The sequence below is a fragment of the Schistocerca nitens genome, chromosome 9 (genome assembly GCF_023898315.1).
Source record: "Schistocerca nitens isolate TAMUIC-IGC-003100 chromosome 9, iqSchNite1.1, whole genome shotgun sequence".
Taxonomy (NCBI): domain Eukaryota; kingdom Metazoa; phylum Arthropoda; class Insecta; order Orthoptera; family Acrididae; genus Schistocerca; species Schistocerca nitens.
In genome coordinates this window covers 225,988,738-226,003,835 of record NC_064622.1, presented here as the reverse complement: position 1 = coordinate 226,003,835, position 15,098 = coordinate 225,988,738, and the positions used below count along the sequence as shown (strand labels likewise).

At 44.1% G+C, this 15,098-nt stretch overlaps 1 protein-coding gene across 1 annotated transcript in view; it reads left to right on the top strand.

The window, feature by feature from the left end:
* Nucleotides 1-1,069: 1,069 nt before the first annotated feature.
* The window catches only part of LOC126203001 (G protein pathway suppressor 2), a 132,950-nt gene continuing 118,921 nt past the window's right edge, over nucleotides 1,070-15,098 (top strand). Inside the window, exon 1 of the mRNA XM_049937199.1 lies at nucleotides 1,070-1,358. Within this exon, the coding sequence (XP_049793156.1) occupies nucleotides 1,259-1,358 (100 nt within the window). The 5' untranslated portion in view covers nucleotides 1,070-1,258. The remainder of the gene's footprint in view (nucleotides 1,359-15,098) is intronic.

Below are 15,098 nucleotides of genomic sequence, written 5' to 3'. Positions count from 1 at the left end.
AGTCTATTGTATGTCTTATAGTATAGTAATCAGGGGTAAAACTAAATCACACTTAATAGATATCTTCAAACTACGCAAAAGAGCTATTCGAATTATAACACACAATTCTCCAAGAACTCACAGTAGGTCCCTCTTCAGACAATTACAAATACTTACAATAGCATCACTGTATATGTTTAAAAGCATTCTATGTAAAGAGTACAACTGAACAATTTACATGCCGATGAAGACTACCACAATTATAATATTCGCAAATGTAAAAATTTACATGTAGAAAGAGTGAGGATAACACAAAGCCTAAAGCATGTAAGTTATTTTGGAATGAAGCTTTACAATGCTCTGTCAGTGTACATGAAGAAAATAAAAGGTGAAGTAAAATTTAAGACTGAGCTTAAAAATTACCTTTTAAGCAAAAGTTTCTATGACATAGGTGAGTACTTTGAATGTGTGTAAAATTATTGTCTTGACATTTATGTACATTCTATTGACAAATGTTGTACTCTCAAAAATGCATTGAAAACAACTATATGAGTGATATTCTGTTATTATGTTCGTATTACATGTACTTCGCATGTTAATTACACTTGTGACAATTCCTTTATCATGTAAATGATTTACAGGAAGATAATAAAATGAAATGAAATGGAAACAAGGTTTCCTTTAATTTGAACCGACAATGCCACAGATAACTTTTTCCGTGTTTCGAACTATGTTGCAAACATCGATTCATCAGCGGTAGTTTCCACTTCCCAGAAACGATGGAGGCATGGCTTAAAACATGTTGTAAACTTCTCTCACTCGGTTTTCATTCGACACATCTCCCGGAAGATCAAAACCGAATTTCGGAAATCGTTTATCGCTGTCGTAAAGCTACAAAGTGAAGAGTTGCATCTGAGGAAACGGATGCGTCGTTAAATTTGAGGGAAGAGTGAAGTAAGAAAGGGGTGGCAGCAGGCCTGCGGTTGGTGGCAGCACGCCTGCGGTTGCCGGTTGTCATTGGAGTGTGGAAATGTCAAAAGCTAAAGTCGATTGAACAGAGTTATCGAAAAGCAAGTGCTATCGATATGTTGACATTCAGCCCTGTTTGACGGAAGTCGGAAAGTGTTGTAGCAGACGTGTTGACTATGGAAAAATTTAAGAGAAGTGTGCAATGAATGTTAATGTATAATGAGCGCAATCGACGTATAAGAAATTCTGTAATGTTAAGTGAGCAGGTGTAACTTTAATCTGAGTTTCCATTGACATTACTGTAATCACAATGCCTGCAGTTGTGGTGGGTCGTCCGAAAAAGGAAAAGGAAGATATGTGGGAAGCGCTTAAGGCGCATATAATTCGACAGAGGCAGAGAAAGAAACAAGGTATTTTTTCGTCAAGTTTGCTGAGCACGTTCAATAGACGCCACACTCTGTCCCCACCACTTCGTTAAGTTACGTCTGTGCATTTAACCCCATAACAGTAAGTCGTGTATGCCTAACGCGAACAGCTGCTTGGAAGCCAGTTAGTTTTACGATGATATACACACCTGACAGAATTTGAGTCATTGTTACCACACGTGTACTGTGAAGGATTACGGTACTGAAATATTCCAAATTTGCATGAAATGCTTGGGGAAGAAATTTTTTTAAATAAATGGAAGAGTTGGTACATTCGTAGGACTATTCAATGACACTCCTGATTGATGATAGAGTTAACAGATTTTTAATGAAACAACAGCAAACAAAGTAGAATGCTCTTCGGAACATGACTTCAAATAACTCGGTACCTACTGAAGGCATAGATTTATGTAGAGCCTTGTTAACCTGCGGAGCAGTCTTGTAATAGTAGATATCTTATTTTTGTAAAGATATCACTTGTTTATTGTCTGTAGAAATATTACTATCCGGTCATGCTCATATATACTGCTTACTGTCAGATGGCTCTAATGCTATGTATTGCCCAAGCCACAGAAATGTTAAACTCTGGGATACAGTAATTCTGTTCAATAAAAAATTAGAAAGGCTGCTGCTGCCTCCAGTCAGAAGTGTGCAACCTATTTATATTTGCATAGTTAAAACTGCTTTTACCTCCAACACTTACTTTCATTACCAAACTGAAAATTCCTTTATGGTGAGTTTCTTTTTGTCAAGCTATGCTACAAATTTCTTTTTTCCCAAATTCAGTTCTTTACCTCATTAATGATTTGATATACTCATCAAATCTGCAGCATTCTACTATAGTAGTACATTTCAAAAGCTCCAATCCCTTCTTATCTGCACTGGTTACCATCCACATTTCACTTCTTTACAAAACAATAATCCATACACAAGCACTCGGAAAACACTTCCTAACATTTAAATTTATCGTAAAAGTTACATAGTGCTTTCTCGGCTCCACATTTGGGTCGACAGAAGCGTCCGATCCCACGCGTCGGCTTTGACCCGTGACGTAAGGGTTTCCTCGTGTGTGACGTCATGACGGCGCGGAGTTTGGTTTGAGTGTGGCTGTCTCCAGTTCTGTTTTATTTTATTTACTTTTCTGATCTGTTCGTTCTATCTCGTGAGATTTTTTTAAAATTTAAAAACACTTATTACTAATTTTAATTATCTGTTTCCTCCAATTTCTGTTTTAGTTAGGCTATTATATTTATTTTTCTGATCTGTTCGTTCTATCCCGTGAGATTTTTTTTTAAAAAAAGACAAAAAACACTAATCAGCTACTGAAGCATCTTTATCTTCTATGGGTTGCAGGGGTTACGACCCCTGGGGAGGTGGGTGGGTATTCATGCATGGCTGTCTTCACTTACACGTTGTAGCTACGCAAGGCGTCTAAATTTTTTTATATTTAGTTTGCCCCCCACCCAAAACACCCCATTTCCCGCGCTTGTCCAGTTAGTGTCATTAGGCTTCTTGTGGAAAGTGTGTGTGTTTGTTTTTGTTTCCGCCATATTTGTGACGTCATGGGTCAAAGCAGACGGGCGGGATCGGACGCTTCCGTATTTCCGAAGTGTATTTAATTATGGGGTGAATATAAACACTAAGTCACACTACAGGTCAATGTGTTACCACAAAATTTATTTGGTACTCATATTCAGTGGATTTGTGAACCCTCAACTGAATTATGACATTTCAGCCTGCCTAGATCTCAGGCTATGCTACAGATTAGTGTTATTACCACAGCTAAGACTGACGGGAGGGTGGAGGGGGGGGGGGCAGGGTCCAGTACCTGACTTTAGCTGGAAATGAAATTTAGGTAAGGCAATGACATTTTTATTGTGTCAAAGACAGCAGGGAGTTGGGAGAACAGTTGAGCATAGTGGATACTATCTTGAAATGAAGTTATAATGTGAACGTCAATAAAGCCAATGTGTGGTAGTGTAATGTAGTTGAACTAAGTCAGGTGACCCTGATGGAATTGACATTAAAAGGGATGAGATGCTATAAGAAGTTGAGTAATGCTACCTGGGCAGTAAAATAACTGATGATGGTTGAAGTACAGGCTACAAAATTCAGACTGGCAAAGAGAAGCGTTTTTGAAAAAGAGACATTCGTTAGCACTGAATATGAAATTTGGCTACCCCATCCCCAAATTCTTAGTTTTGGTGGTAGACTAATCTGTAGCGTAACCCAAGGTCTAGGCCAGACTGAAATGTCATAATTCAGTTGAGAATTGAGAAAGCCATTGAAAGTGAAGACCAAATTTTGTGTTGACCGACTGTCCTGTATATGTATATTAACATATATTGTGCATAAACAATGAAAAATGGAGGGAGGAGGCAGTAACTAACTATTACCCAAACTTGGAGTCTCTAAAGACTTGCACGGATAATTTTTCTGCACGAGTAGTATTTGTGAAAAATATAGACTGCTGATTTCTACTGCAAGGCTGCTGTTATTGTAATTTCTTAATTAAATATCTGTGAGATGTGTGTGTACACCACATAAAATTGTAATTCCTTTCTCTTCTGTAATGAATACTTTTGCGTATATGGAGAGTTTTCCATAAAATATTAGTTCAGAGCACATTTTGCCGTCTATTCCAATTAAAACATTACACTGTTATTGAGTTTAAAACTGCAAGCCAGTGTCGTGTGTCCTCAAAAAATTTGTTTATGTTAATCTAAAAGTGCTTGTTTCATTTACCACAGCTTATGAAAATTGCTGCATCCTTTCGACCATGCCTTATCAGTTGGAAACATAATTCACTAATTCCTGTGTAAAACAAAATATATTCTTTTATGAAATAGTGGATGTTGGGTATATTTTATGAGTTAGCAAAGGCTTTTGATCCCTGCTTGTACAGTGTAATGTACAGCACACTAGCTTGTGAGACAGGAAGGTTTATGATCCACTTCTGTGCACTGGTTTCAGACAGACATAAAACTGTCATAGGCTGACGCACTATATGAGATGAAATCTCGTGCTGTTACTAACTTATTTCTGGTAGACTGATCATTCTCCCTTATTTATACTCTCTGACATGCTTTTTTGTCCACTTCCACATTGACTAGAGCTATCTTGCAGACTATTGCGCTCTCAGGGGCTCAATGTTCATTTGCTGGATAAGGGCTTGACGGCCCCGGGGTTTCTGAGGTGGAGACCGATAATTGCTGTCAGTACTCCATCACCGTAAGCTATGAGTATGCTTGAGCAACCAATGAGCGGCATGGTGGTGGTATGTTGTGTGTCACAGGGAATGGGGATCTTGGCTTGACCACCCTAATCACTAGGGTGGTGAACACCATTATAAAAAAAGCTTCTCAATCTCAAGGTGTGCTGCTTGCCAATGAGGTACATGGCTGTTGAGGTGGAACGGTTGTTAGCGTGCGACCTCTGGGGAGCCTCTCGCACCTCAGTTGTTGAAGGCATACCTAGGCATGTGGGTCTCTATCTAGCTGGACTTTTGTTTCCTTAGCTGTTCGTGGCTCTGAAATAGAACCCGTGAAATACTCTCCTCCTCCTCCCAGTGGAAGTGGTGAGCCACTAGCAGATACCAATATCCTATCAATCAAGAGGGCTTCTGTAGCTAGTCCTCCTGATTCTGGAATTAATTCAAATAGTCTTGTCTCAGCAGAGCACATGCTGGTAATCAGAATGTGCTTTTAATAGTGAAAAGGTTGCAGCTTTGAAAAAGTTTCTCCTTTCTATATTCAAGAAGGCTTAGAGGGCATTGTTGGCACTTTAACATCAGTCCAGCGATTGCATAATTGGCCACTTTGGTAGACTGCTTTTTTATTCCAGTCTCTGATCACAATATGAATTCTTTAGACGATGACTGGTTTCAGTCTGTAATGACCATCCTCAGATCTAAAATATATAAATATATACATATAGTGAGCAGTATGTCTTTTAACATAAAACAGCAATATGTATCACAATATACTGTCATACAGCTAGGGAAATGTACAGATAAAATATGGTATAACGTACCTTTTTTACACCATGTCCTAAAGTGATACGGCCATAATGGCATCGTCAAAACATATAAATATAATCAGCATAGCATCGTCACGTAGATCTAAAAGATGGTGTAGAATAGGCCACATCATGATTATTGCCAACTAGCTACTGAAGTACAGTAGCATCCAGAAACCTGTTTGCCTACACCCTCCCTAGATGTCGCTACTGTGGGCTTGCTTATATGTAGTCATCATTTATGCAAAAACATGATCTGATAAAAGCACATTAGATAAAATGCATGTAGCAGACTTATTAAAATTGATGACTATCATAGAAACCAATTGTGATACATTAATGTATACATTAAGTCAGTTGTGCCCTTTCAAAGGAACCATCCCAGCTTTTACCTGGAGCAATTTAGGGAAATCACAGAAAACCTAAATCAGGATGGCCGGATGCAGGATTGAACAGTCATCCTCCTGAATGTGAGTCCAGTGTCCTAATCACTGCGCCACCTCGCTTGGTTTGAATTACAGCAGAGGTGTTGTGACATGCAGGAATTTGGTGGACATTTCCAAGGAGGAATTGAAAGATGAGTGTGCTCATGAAGGTACAGTTGATGTGCAAAACATCATGAAGTGGATGGATGGAGATTTTGTAAAATCTGACTCCTTTATCCTGACGCTCAGTAGCACGAAACTTATGGAGCATGTCAAGGCAGATTTCCTTTGTTTAAGCATTTGTCAACACACATGTGAGACTGCAGTTATTTCGAAGCCTGTATCTCCTGTTATAACACCAGAAAGGGCTGTGGTTGCTGAAGTTGGATAACATCCTGCTCCTCCTAAGATCCAGTCTGCACCACTCTCCAGTGCTGCCACAACTACATTCGTGGTTCTCTCTCGAGTATTCTTCAGAACTGATGGATCTTGATGTCTTATGTCTCAACCCAGGACTGGGCCTCCATCCATTGCAGGCTCTCTTCCATGACAGAAAGTCAGGGTGAAAGTGCTACCCCCATGATAAGTGGCTACCGTAGTACAATGGAACATTAATGGGTTCAGGACACATGTTAATGAAATGAAACTCCTAACACAGTGATGCCACTTTTGCAGGTGTTTGGAGAAAATGCTGTTTGAAGCATCTGATGTCCTTGTACTATGAGGCTATATGCTCTGTTGCATGGATGACCTGACTGGGGAAAGGGCCAAGGGAGGGGTTGCTGTGTTTGTCACTAATGTGCATCCCTCCTCTGCACTCCCCTTAGCTGCACTCCCCTTAGCTGCTTACCTGAAAGCTGTTGATGTAGTTAGAATAGGCCTGAGGTATTCGTGCTTGTCATAAGAGGTGACTAAAAGGAGTCTCACATGTTTCGGCCTTTATGTGATGGTCCCCTGTCAGGTTTGACCTCCATCTTTCTAAATTTTCCCAAAGAGTGAGCCAGGTAGGGAAGGGTGGCATACATGGTGCATCATGTCCATCGTGCATGGAGATCTTCAGCCCACTTTCTCATCTTCGCATTGCAGTTCCTCTCATTCTCCATTTCTTAGGTGAGGACACCTTCCTGGATGCATTTTCCACCATGCACTATGCAGTATCACATTCTGTGCTGACAATGACAATGGACTTCTTAGCGCTTCATATCCAGCACGGTAGCCAGTCCGTTGTGGTGGGGCCGCCATGTACCCTGTTGGTTGTAGCAGGGCTCTCTCTGCTGATGTCTGCACTGTTAACTCCCCACGTATGCCATGGAGTAGATGCCCATCTCCCTGGGGCATCGGGACTCCAGGCAATGGCCATACTGCCAGGTGGCCTTTGCTGATGTGGGGTGGTGCCCGTGGCGGGGGGGGGGGGGGGGGGCTGGTTGGAGTGGGTGGCATCAGGGTGGATGACATGCCATGAAGCGTAGTACGTCATCTCTTGCTGGTGGTCCGCCACCAGCAATCTGTAAGTGGGCAAAGTGTAACTTCAATGAGAAGAAATGTGACCTCGAATCGTTCCCCTCACTGGCCACATCATAGGAGGAATGCCAGGCAAGGATGGCAGTGAGGCTTATTCGCCCTGGTACCTTGTATGTACAAGAGTTGATGGGGAAGCTTTCATGTCAATGAAGCCTTAGTTTTTTGTGGAGCATTTGGAGGACAGGTTTGGGGAGGTGGAGGGCTTGTCCAAGACGTGCTCTGTGTCAGTATTGATAAAAACAGCATCATCTGCCCATTCACGGGCATTACTCGCTTGTGACAAGTCGGGGGATGTTTCTGTTACCATCACGCTCCATAAGAGCTTAAATATGGTCCAGGGTATTATATTTCACAGGGACCTTCTTTTGCAGTCTGGCGATGAGCTGCTTGCCAATTTAGAGTGGCGAGGTGCTCAAATTGCCCGGTGCGTCCATCGGGGTCCAAGGGATAATCAGGTTGCCACCAGTGCCTTTATCTTGGCCTTCGAGGGTGTCACATTACCCGAGAAGGTCAGGGTGATGGCCTACCACTGTGATGTCAAGCCATATACCCCTCGCCCGATGTGGTGCTTTAAGTGCGGGAAGTTCAGCCATATGTCTTCCCGCTGTACTTCCAGCATCACATGTCGAGATTGTGGATGTCCATCACATCCCAGTACTTCATATGCCCTGGCTCCCATCTGTGTCAACTGTGGAGAGCATCATTCACCATGCTCGCCAGACTGCAGGGTTTTACAGAAAGAGAGGAAAATCATGGAATATAAGATCCTGGACTGACTGGCCTACACTGAAGCTAAAAGGAAATTTGAGCACATACATCCTGTGGCTATGACCTCCTCTTAAGCCGCTGCTACGAGAACAGTTGTTGCCCCATCAGTTCCTCGCATATCTGTCGCTTTCAGAACCAGAAGACTACCCCTTCCCCCTTGATGGTGGTGGGCACTTCCCTCCCTGTTGCTCCCGCACCACCTAGTTTAGGAGCAAACCCCCCCCCCCCCCCCCCCAACCATTGGGGATATCAGTTCTCACTTCTGAGCTGGAGAAGCATAAGTCTTCTTCAGCTCCTGTCGCTAGGAAGGGGTCTTTTGGGTCACTACATTCCCAGGTTTCTGCTAGTGGGAAAGATGACACCTGCCAGTGGCTGAAGAGCCCAAAAGCAGCTGGTCGTAGGGCTTCACGCTCATCCTCAGTCCCAGAGACTGAATCAGTGAAGTCCTCCCATCCAGGGTAACTCTAGGAGCAGTGAGAGAAATCCAAAAAGAAGGTCCCCAAGACCAAGCGAATTGCGGTAGCACCCACACAACCACTACCTACAAGCTCTGCGGGGATATATACTGCTCATACAATAAGTCGGTGGCTTGAATGTTCCATGCCTTCCCAGTCTCACGATGTTGTCATCCTCCAGTGGAGTTGCGGCGGTTTTTTCCACCGCCTGGCTGAGCTATGGCAACTGTTAAGCTTTACACCTGCTTTCTGCATTGCCCTCCAGGAAACCTGGTTCCTGGAAATGCAAACCCCTGCCCTCCGCTGCTATAAGGGATACTATGGGAACCGTAGCAACTATAATAGTGTGTCAGGTGGAGCTTGTGTTTATGTCCTAAACTCGGTCCGTAGTGAACCTGTGCCCCTTCAAATCCCTCTTGAAGCTGTGGCTGTCAGAATAAGGACGACACAGGAAATAACTGTCTACAATGTATATCTTCCTGCAGATGGTGCAGTACTCTTGAATGTATTAACTGCACTGATTGATCAACTCCCTAAACCTTTCTTACTTTTGGGAGATTTTAACGCCCATAACCCCTTGTGGGGTGAAACCGTGCTTATTGGCCGAGGCAGAGATGTTGAAACTTTATTGTCTCAGTTTGATCTTTGCCTCTTAAATGCTGGGGCCATCACACATTTCAGTGTGGCTCATGGTAGTTACTCGGCCATTGATTTATCAATTTGCAGCCTAGGACTTCTCTCATCTACCCACTGGAGAGCTCATGATGACCTATGTGTTAGTGATCACTTCCCCATCTTCCTGTCACTGCCCTGGCGTCAGGCCCACGGACACTGCCCCAGGTGAGCCTTAAACAAGGCGGACTGGGAAACTTTCACCTCTGCTGTCACCGTTGAATCTCCCCCACATGGTAACATCGATGTGATGGTTGAGCAAGTGACTACAACAATCGTTTCTGTGGCAGAAAACACGATCCCTCACTCTTTAGACTGTCCCTGGCAAAGGCAGTCCCTTGGTGGTTGCCAGAAGTCGCTGAAGCGATTAAGGAGTGTCAGTGAGCTCACAGCGGCATAAGCGGTGCCCTTCCCTGGAGCACCTCGTAGCCTTTAAATGGCTCCGTGCCCGCGTTTGCCAACTTATCAAACGATGTAAGCAGGAGCGTTGGGAGAGAGATGTCTTGACTATTGGGTGCCATAAGTCACCTTCCCAAATCTGGACAAAGATCAAAGTGTTTTCGGGTACCAGAGCCCAACAGGTGTTCCCGGTGTTAACATAAATGCCACATTATCTACCAACGCAAACAAGATTGCCGAGCACTATGTTCCAGCCTCTGCATCAGAGAATTACTCCACAGCCTTTCGCACTATTAAGACGGCGACTGGAAGGGAAAGTCCTTTCATTCACAGCACGCCTCAGTGAATCCTATAATGCCCCATTTACAGAGTTTGAGCTCCTCGGTGCCCTTGCACATCGCCGTGACACAGCTCCTGGGCCACACCGGATCCACAGTCAGATGATTAAACATCTCTCATTTGACTGCAAGCAGCATCTCCTCATCACCTTCAACTGGATCTGGTGTGATGGCTTCTTTCCATCGCAATGGCGGGAGAGCACCATCATTCCGATGCTCAAACCTGATAAAAAAAACCTTGATGTGGATAGCTGTTGGCCCCATGAGCCTCACCAACATTGTTTGTAAGCAGCTGGAACGTATGGTGTGTTGTCGGCAGTTGGGTTAGGTTCTGGAGTCACGTGGCCTACTGGCTCCATGTCAGGGCAGCTTCCGCCAGGGTCGCTGTACCACTGATGATCTTGTGTCCCTCGAGTCTGCCATCCATACAACCTTTTCCAGATGCCAACACTTGGTTGCCATCTTTTTTATTTACAAAAAGTGTATGACATGACCTGGTGACACCATATCCTTACCACATTATACAAGTGGGGTCTCAGAGACCCACTCCCGATTGTTATCCAAAATTTCCTATCGCTTCATACTTTCCGTGTCCAAGTTGGTGCCTCCCATAGTTCCCCCCATATCCAGGAGAATGGGGTCCCACAGGGTTTTGTATTGAGTGACTCTCTATTTTTAGTGGGCGTTAATGATCCAGCAGCAATAGGGCCGTCCTTCTCACCTTCTCTGTATGCAGATGACTTCTGCATTTCGTACTGCTTCATCAGTATTGGCATTGCTGAGCGGCACCTACAGGGAGCCATCCACAAGGCGCAGTCATGGGCTCTAGCCCACGGTTTCCAGTTTTCGGCTGCAAAGTCGTGTGTTATGCACTTCTGTTGGCATTGTACTGTTCATCGAGATCCCGAACTTTACCTTAATGGCAATCCTCTCACTATGGTGGAAACATATCGATTCTTAAGACTGGCTTCCTCACCTTCGTCAGCACCTCAATGCCCTCCGCTGCCTGAGCAACACCAATTGGGGTGCAGATCGCTCTACGCTGCTGCAGCTCTACAGAGCACTTGTTCAATCCCGCATTGACTATGGGAGTCTGGTTTATGGTTTGGCGGCACCCTCAACGTTGTGTTTACACGACCCAGTGCACCACTGTGGCGTTCGCCTAGCGACAGGACCTTTTAGGACGAGTCCGGTGACCAGCGTCCTTGTGGAGGCCGGAGTCCCTCCATTGCAGGTTAGGTGTGCACAACGGCTGGGCATTTACGTTGCACACATTCGTCGTTCTGCGCATCCTGATCACTGTCTCCTTTTCCCACCCATGGTGGTTCATCTCCCGCATCGACGGCGCAGGTCAGGGCTTCCAATTGCAGTTTGTGTCCGATCCCTTCGTTCTGAACTGGAGTCCTTGCCTTTACCACCTTTACCTGAGGTCCATTCACGTATATCTCCATGGTGTCCACCTAGGTTGTGGTTTTGCCTGGACCTTTCACGTGACCCTAAGGACTCAGTTAACCCCACGGCTCTCCGCTGCCATTTCCTCTTGATTCTTGACGTATACCAAGGCCACAAAGTGGTTTACACTGATGGCTCGATGGCTGATGGTCATGTTGGCTTCGTATGTCTATGGATGACATATTGAACTGCATTTCTTGCCCGATGGCTGCAGTGTTTTCACTGCTGAGCTGGTGGCTATATCTCATACTCTTGATCAAATCCGTTCATGCCCTGGGGAGTCATTTCTTCTGTGTACGGACTCCTTGAGCAGCTTACAAGCTATCGACCAGTGCTACCCTCATCCTTTGGTAGCGACCATCCAGGAGTCCATCTATGCCCTGGAATGGTCCAGTCGTTCAGTGGTGTTCGTCTGGACCCCAGGTCACGTTGGAATCCCAGGCAATGAACTTGCCAACAGGCTGGCCAAACAGGCTACACGGAAACAGCTTATGGAGATCGGCTTCTCTGCAACTGACCTGCGTTCAGTACTATGCTGCAAGGTGTTGCGGATTTGGGAGATGAAATGGCATAACTATAGCATGCACAATGAAGTGTGTCATTAAGGAGACTTCGTATGTGTGGCAGTCGTCCATGTGGGCCTCTTGCAGGGACTCTGTGGTATACTAATGGCTCTGCATTGGCCATGCTTGGGTGATACGTGGCCACCTCCTGCGCCGTGATGACCCACCTCGGTGTCGGTGCAGTGCCCGGCTGACAGTGGCCAATATCTTGGCAAGCTGTCCTTCTTTGGCTGCCCTGCGATGGACTCTTCAGTTACCGGACTCGTTGCCATTAATTTTAGCTGACAACGCCTCATCGGCTAATTTAGTTTTACATTTTATACGTGACAGGTTTTATCATTCTATATAAGTTTTAGCCTACGTCCTTTGTCCCTTTGTGGTCTCCACTCTAATGCTTTTAGGGTGGATGTTTTAATGGGTTGCAGAGTGGCTGGCTTTTCCTTTTTATTCTCATGGTATGTGTGTGTGTTCATTTTAATTATTCTCATCATATTTTTAATTTACCCGAATTGCGTATGTGGAACACCACTCTCCCTTTTAAAGACTGTTTCTTTGGGCCTCATTTTTTACTCCAAAATTTCTTGGTTACTACACCTGAATGCTCTGAAGGCAAGATCCCAGAAGGAGTGAACATTTAATTTTTACTCCAAAATTTCTTGGTTACTTCACCTGAAGGCTCTGAACATTTTGAAGTGTCTTAGGCACAGGTCCTCGGGAGTGGAGAGGCCATTCTGCTCCAGTTTTATGTGGCTTTCATGTAATCGTGGCTTGACACTGTACACCATGAGGAAATCAGGCTGGCCACAGGAACTTACAGGACCAGCCCCATGCGCAGTCTGTGTGCTGAAGCTGGCGAAGTGCCACTTATCTCCTGGCAGCAGCTTCTCATGGTGCATCAGGCATTTCAGTTTTTCGCTCTCCCACTTCCCCATTATACCATACTGTTGCCCATCTGGCCATGGAATGCATCTTTACCAGTCATCCTTGGGCAACGAGACCATTTGGGATCCATATGAAGTATGTGCTGAAGTTCCTTGCTGTGGGGCACATAAATGCTCAAATCTGGGGTTTTAACCAACTGCCACCCTGGTTACACAGAGGCCAGAGTAATTTTTGATTTAATGCAGTATGGGAGTGACTGCACTCCGGCGTATGTTTTTAATACATTATTATCTGACTTCTTAAATAAGCACCACAACTCATAAGCTGTATTTATTGATAGGTATATGCAGGGGGGCTCCGTTGGTTGCTCTGTTGTTTTCTCTAATCATATGTCAGGAGTCAACTGCCTCAAGTCTTTACTGTCTACAACGTTTGATTAGAAGAGGTATCTCAGGCGCTGAAGCAGATGAGACATGTTTCGAGTGCCAAATTCCTTGTCTGTTCAGATTCTCTGAGTGCTTATCTCTCTCCCCAAGACTTGTACACAGAAGATGAAGTGATTCAGAATATTCAGGACATCCTCCTGCATCTACAAAGGTTGAGGAAGGAGGTGTCTCTCTGCTCAGTACCAGGGCACATAAGTATTGTGGGGAATGAAAGGGCGGATGTGGCAGCCAAGGAGATGCGTCATGATCCTCATTTAGTTTGGTGTGCCATACCCGTGCATGCTATCTGTTGCCTCACTGCATAGATACATGGTCATGCATCGATGGGAGGATGAATAGCTGAAAGTGACAGACAATAAGCTCCGTGTAGTAAAGCACACAAATGCATCTGTGCTGTATTTCCTTCCAGCCATATTGATGGGAGGAGAGCCTCCATACTCATCTTAGTATAGGCCACAGTCCTGTGGCGCACAGCTTCTTGCTCCAGTGAGAGGGCCCTCCAATATGTGGTGCTTGTGGCTTACAGATCACTGTGTGCTGCATTTTATTAGATTGTGTTTTATTTCTGGACCAGATGGCAGCAGTTGATCTATGGACAGCTGTGTCCTGTATTTTAATTGATTTTGAAATGGATATGGTCAAAGTTTTTAAGTTCTGTGAATTGTCCAGTATATGTCCTAAGATTTTAGAGAGATACTGTTAATGTGTTAACTGGGTGACTGGCTCCCCCATATTTTTTGGTAAGTGGTCAGCTGCTCACATTTCCCTGTGCCATTGTTTTAGCTCATCTGTCACTTTATATATGTTTTAATCCCTGGTATAGTACCTTTCACCCTACCTCCATTGTCTTAAGGCATGTGAGATGGAGTGATTGTATGGATCGCCACAAGTGAGGTGGGAGTGAGTGCAAGTGTGTCGTTTTGCAGGCAACAATTTTAGAAATTTTATCCACATTTGTTTCTTCTAATTAGTACAAGGGTGCTGATAACATCACTGTTGAGCATCCATATACTCAAACCACATACACTGTATGCACTGTGTATCAGAATTAGGCCTACTTGCAAAAACTGGCATGGGTCAAAATGTGCTGGGGGAAGGTGAGAGGGAGGTTGCCAAATGATAAGTCACTTGCTTGGAAAAATGTTTGTGTACCAACCCTAGTTCCAACTCTATGCAATGTGTCAGCTTCTGAATAATGTTAATTATTTATTTAATTATGTTAACAGTACCTAATGGAAACATATTCCTTTCCTTCTTTGTCTTTAAATGTCTATTAGATATCTAATAGTACCATTAAAACACTAATGTAAATGACTCATATCCCCCAGAACTTTACCCCATTGCATTTAGAGTAGGGCATTAAATTGTTATACAATTCAGTATACCAATCTATTCAGTATAATGTGATTGGCATCACTGGTCTGGGAGGCTGTGGTGTGAAGGCTGTGGGATGTAAAAGAGGTTGGTCGAGCTTGGTTTGTAGGTGAGCAGTGGTGGTTGATGGTGTGGCACAATTGCAGAGGGACAGGAAGGGAAACACCATGGATGAGGTAGTTTATGAGAAGGTGAGAAAGCTTTTTGAAGTGAAGTCTGGCTTTTATTAGTTTGGAAGACAATGTCAAAACTGTCAAGAATTAATTATTTTCATTTGTCTGTTCAGTATGGTAGTTGTGCTATGACCAGAACCGCTGCAGTAATGAATTAGGTGTGACAATATTTTAGCTTTATTGAAGCAAGCTCTGAATGGCTGTGGTGGATGTTCACATCTGTAGCTTCTTGTGGCATTA